Below are 4,299 nucleotides of genomic sequence, written 5' to 3' on the forward strand. Positions count from 1 at the left end.
CCCCCCGCGCCCCCAGTTTCTGTTCCCTACGTGGATTTGCAGCTGCTCTCGCTCCGTAGCTCGAAAACAGCCCATGACAAGAATGGCTCTGAGGTTTGCTGGTCACGTTGACTGTACATGATCAGATCTAGGTGCATCCTCACAGCGTGAAGGAGAGGCTGAAGGTCAGGAGCGTGGCAGACAGAGGGACTGTTAAAACAGAGATTGGTTGGGAATAGAACCTGATGTTGAAGGTGGCCGTAAATAATGCCATCAAAGCAAGGCTTTGAGGGAAAAGATGGAATTATTTATAAACTCCATACGTATGAACATTTTGTTAAATAATACAGCTGTGGACGTTGGTAACTCTGAAAACTTGTGGCATGACAGCAATTGTGGGAGAAAACAAGATGTTTTTCATTGAAAAGAGCTGTTATGACCAAATTTGGGTTTTTTTTTTTCCTTCACCTTTTGGAAAACACGGTTTCATCCCATTTTTTGATCTATATGTGCTTTTGTCTTTATGTATCACCTTCTTGCTGCATCTCTTCATGACAGACTAAAGGGCTGCCAAACCACTGTGAGTAGAAGTTTCACTTCAGAAAGTCTCAAACTTGTCTCACTGAGACACACGCAGGTAAAAAAAAAATCAGATTTTAGTTGCACTGGTTCTTAAATAAGTTCTAAAATAGCGAATAGAATAAGTCAACAGTTTTATCACCTTTTCTGACATATTAGTATTACATTACATTACAAATATTACAATTAGTAATCGCCATTGTATTACATCATGGAATAAAGTCAGAATAACAGTAACAGCGTAAGTCTGTATCATAGAATTTAATGAAAACTGTGACTTCAGATTTGAAGAACCGAAATGTTTTTAAAAAAAAAAAAAAAAGTATTTCGAAGGACTTTTAAAAAGTTTTTTTTTCTCCCTTTGAATGAAAATAAAGGCTATTCTGGAATGTTTTCACTTCACATTGAGAATACCAGGTTTATTCATACATCTGCCCCTCTCTCACCACCAAATGACCTTACCTAGAGCCTTTTCCCTGTCATCAGCTTGCAGGAGCAACTTCAAGAATATCTTCTTTTTATATTAAGGGTGAAAGCTTGGAAAAGGCAAAATTCATGGTCTGGTTGATGTGATGCAAACTGTCCCTGCGGGGATAATGCTGTAACACCTTTTCCATCGGTGGTGCAGCGTGGAGGTGGAGTAAAACAACAGACTTACGAAACTGTCTCGTGGAAGGGCAAAATCTGAAGCTAAGGCAGGTGGATTAGCGTGTAGCAGATAGCTGTTTAGGTTTCCTATGGGGCCGCATCGATCTCTGCAGCATCCTGACACCACAGTCTACATGTGGCTTCACGTCCCCTCTATCAATACATTTTGGTGACAGCATCGAGCTGTGACACGTCCTGGGCTGCACGTCACCTTCATGTCTCTCTCATCACCTTCCCCCACGACTTCTCTGCTTGTTGTCATCCTCCATGCAGCTGACTTTCCTCCCACCCTTTCCGCTGGCCACCACTTTCCTTTTGGCAGATGGCTCAAAAGGGCTCTGTGCTCCTGTCATGTGCAGGGAAGCCTTTTCTTGCCCAGTGCTGGAGTGGTTTTTTGGGATAATTAACTGTGAAAAGCATCACTCTTGGCTAGGGGGAGAAGCTTAGTGGAACAACTAATTTAAAATTCTTGCGTGGTCTCCACTTCATATACACCCTGAAGAATACACCCATTTTACAGAACCTCAGCTCTCCACAGTGTTGTCTTGGTGCGTATCGACAGAAGCATTGAAAGATGTGGGTTGATATCCATGGTGGGATGCTGGTGGGAGCGTGGACTAACAGACGCTGATAAAGTCTCAAAGGCTTGTTGTGGAGTTGATGGAAATACTTTCAGTTGAAGAGCTGATCATCCAGCCCATCAAACATGGGTTCGCTGGCAAAATAGTGCAGTTAAATAGCCTATAAATAGCTGTACTACATAAAAATGTATTCACAGCATCAGATACTCATATTCACGTGTATATGAAATGCAGTCAAGGTACATTCAGGAAGACATCATTGTAATCTGGGTTTCTGTGTGGGGATTTTCAGAAAAAGATCTGAAATTCTCAAAGCCGTGTTCAGTTTTTCAGTGGAAATGCAAGTGGCAAAAACCACAGCTGAAGGCTGAAATATTTAGGCATTAAGTGATGGAGATAGCGGGGGGGGGGGGAAAAAGTTTTCCTGCAAATAGACAATAGACAGTCAACACACCAAGTGCACTTTTCATTGAAAACCCACTTTTTTTTTTTTCTTTTTTTTAAATCAGGAATTCCACAGAACAATTTGCCTGTGATGGAAAAGAAGGAGGTGAAAAAATTATACTTGTTACATGGGTACTAACCTCTCTTTCTTTCTTTCTCTTTCTCCTTTCTCACACTTTCCTCCTCTTGCAGCAAGAAAAACAGCAGACACCAAACAAGAGACCCTGGGAAGGAATCAGGAAAGTCCAGTCCCCACCATCATGGGTTAAAAAGGACATCGAACCTGTGGCTCAGTCTCCCCTAGAACTAAAAACTGTAGAGTGGGAGAAAACAGGAGCCACCATCCCCCTGGTGGGACAAGACATTATTGACCTTCAGACAGAGGTCTGAGCAGAAAGGGAAGAAAGGGACTTTTTTTTTTTTCTGAAAAACAAACAAAACAAACAAAACAAAACCACGTTTTAAAGAAATGATTAAATTAAATCGGAACCGAGCGAGACAAGTGTTTGGTTTCTTTTGAAACCTTTTGGTAAGACGGAGTAACTTTTGTATTGTTCTCAGCAGAGAGGGGGAATATTACTTTATAGAGTATAGTAGCTGTAGGTTCAGGACAACACGAGCTTTCCCAGGTAGGACTGGAGAAGAAGTGAGCCTGGAAGAGAGCGAGGAGGAGGCAGAGGGTGGGGAGGGGCTGCAGGGGACGAGCCCTGCCCAGATGCTTTTGGGCTGTTGCCACATGCCGGGCGGTTGCCACATGCCAGGAGCCTTCCTGCTCTGCCACGGGGAGGTGTGGAAGGACGCCCAGCAGCCACGGCGAAGGGCCAAGAAGATGGGAGTTGTTTGCGGACCACAGGAGGGGGACACCTGTGAGAGCCTCGCTGGGATGCCGTCCGGCGGTACATCACTCAGCCACGAGGGTCTGTGGCATTCCCTCGCCAATCCTTGCCCCCCACCTCTCCCTCAGCAGCTCATCGAAGAGGGAAGGAGATGGGATGCGCCAAGCAGCGGCTAAGAAGACAATGCCCACTCCTACCTGCCACACCGTGACCTGGCATCGGTGGCACCCCCGCCGCGGGTCCCCACGGAGCCCAAAGGGGGAAGTGGTGGCGTCACCCATGGCTTAGGTGGAGAGGTAAGGCGGGGGGGCTTCCTTCTCTCGTCCCTCCGCAGTGGGGCCTCCGCGTGCCCTAAAGAGTGGGACAGGCGCAGGAGGAAAGGACCACCTCCCAAACCTGCTCGCCCCATCTCCAGGGAGAGGGTCGAAGGTGTTAGAAAAACAGACCAACAAGAAGAATGTGGGTCGTTTCATTGACTGTTAAATAGATAAACTCAGCACGGGCCTTGCAAAGGTCCTCTTGGCCTCCCTTTTTTTTTTTTTTTTTTTCTGTTATATTTCCTTGCTTTTGGACTCAGATTTATTCCAAGCTGCCCCTCCCTGGAAGGCAGAGAGAGAAAGAGGGAAAGACAGATCTGCCGACGTACCTGGAGATATTTGGTATATAGAGATGTTGCCTTAGGACATTGAGACAAACTGACAACATGAATAACGTCCACTTGGAAACAAACAAACACACAAACAAAATAATCTATTTTTTTCCTTCTTCTTTTCTTTTCTTCAATAAAAAGAGAACTTGAAACCCGAGACCTTTCTTTTCTTTGGCTCTTGTCATTTCGAATCTGTGCCGTAGGACTGCGCAGGCATGGGGTGAGGATGCCACCTGCTGAAGGTGGAAGGCAAGTTGCTCCATGGAAAGTTTGGGATGGTGGGAACACACAGCCCCGTCGCCGCTGGCTTGCAATGTTTTGCTTTGTTTTATTCCATTTGGGCTTTGGTTATTTTTTCCCCCTCGCTGGCTCTTCTCCTCCCTCCCCACTGCCCAGAGCCAGCAAGCAGGTTTGTGGTCCTACAAGAAGGATGAGGTGGAGCTGATCAGGAGAGCAGGACATTCTTCATCATAAAATACTGTCTTTCTGTTTCACCATGAAAAAAATAATAACGATTTCTTTTTTTTTTTTTCATTAAACATCTCCCAAGGATATTTACCAAAAAAAAAAAAAAAAAAAAAAA

At 45.0% G+C, this 4,299-nt stretch overlaps 1 protein-coding gene across 5 annotated transcripts in view; it reads left to right on the forward strand.

Moving 5' to 3' along the window:
- Positions 1–4,278, forward strand: part of LOC113476542 (adhesion G protein-coupled receptor B1-like) — a 34,707-nt gene extending 30,429 nt beyond the window's left edge. For all 5 annotated transcript variants that reach the window (XM_026842266.1, XM_026842267.1, XM_026842263.1 and 2 more), the window contains one exon: positions 2,424–4,278. In XM_026842266.1, coding sequence (XP_026698067.1) covers positions 2,424–2,621 — 198 coding nt within the window. In that variant the 3' untranslated portion in view covers positions 2,622–4,278. The remainder of the gene's footprint in view (positions 1–2,423) is intronic.
- The last annotated feature ends 21 nt before the right edge of the window (positions 4,279–4,299 follow it).

The sequence above is a fragment of the Athene cunicularia genome (genome assembly GCF_003259725.1).
Source record: "Athene cunicularia isolate RWA chromosome 2 unlocalized genomic scaffold, athCun1 chr2_part1, whole genome shotgun sequence".
NCBI classification, from domain to species: domain Eukaryota; kingdom Metazoa; phylum Chordata; class Aves; order Strigiformes; family Strigidae; genus Athene; species Athene cunicularia.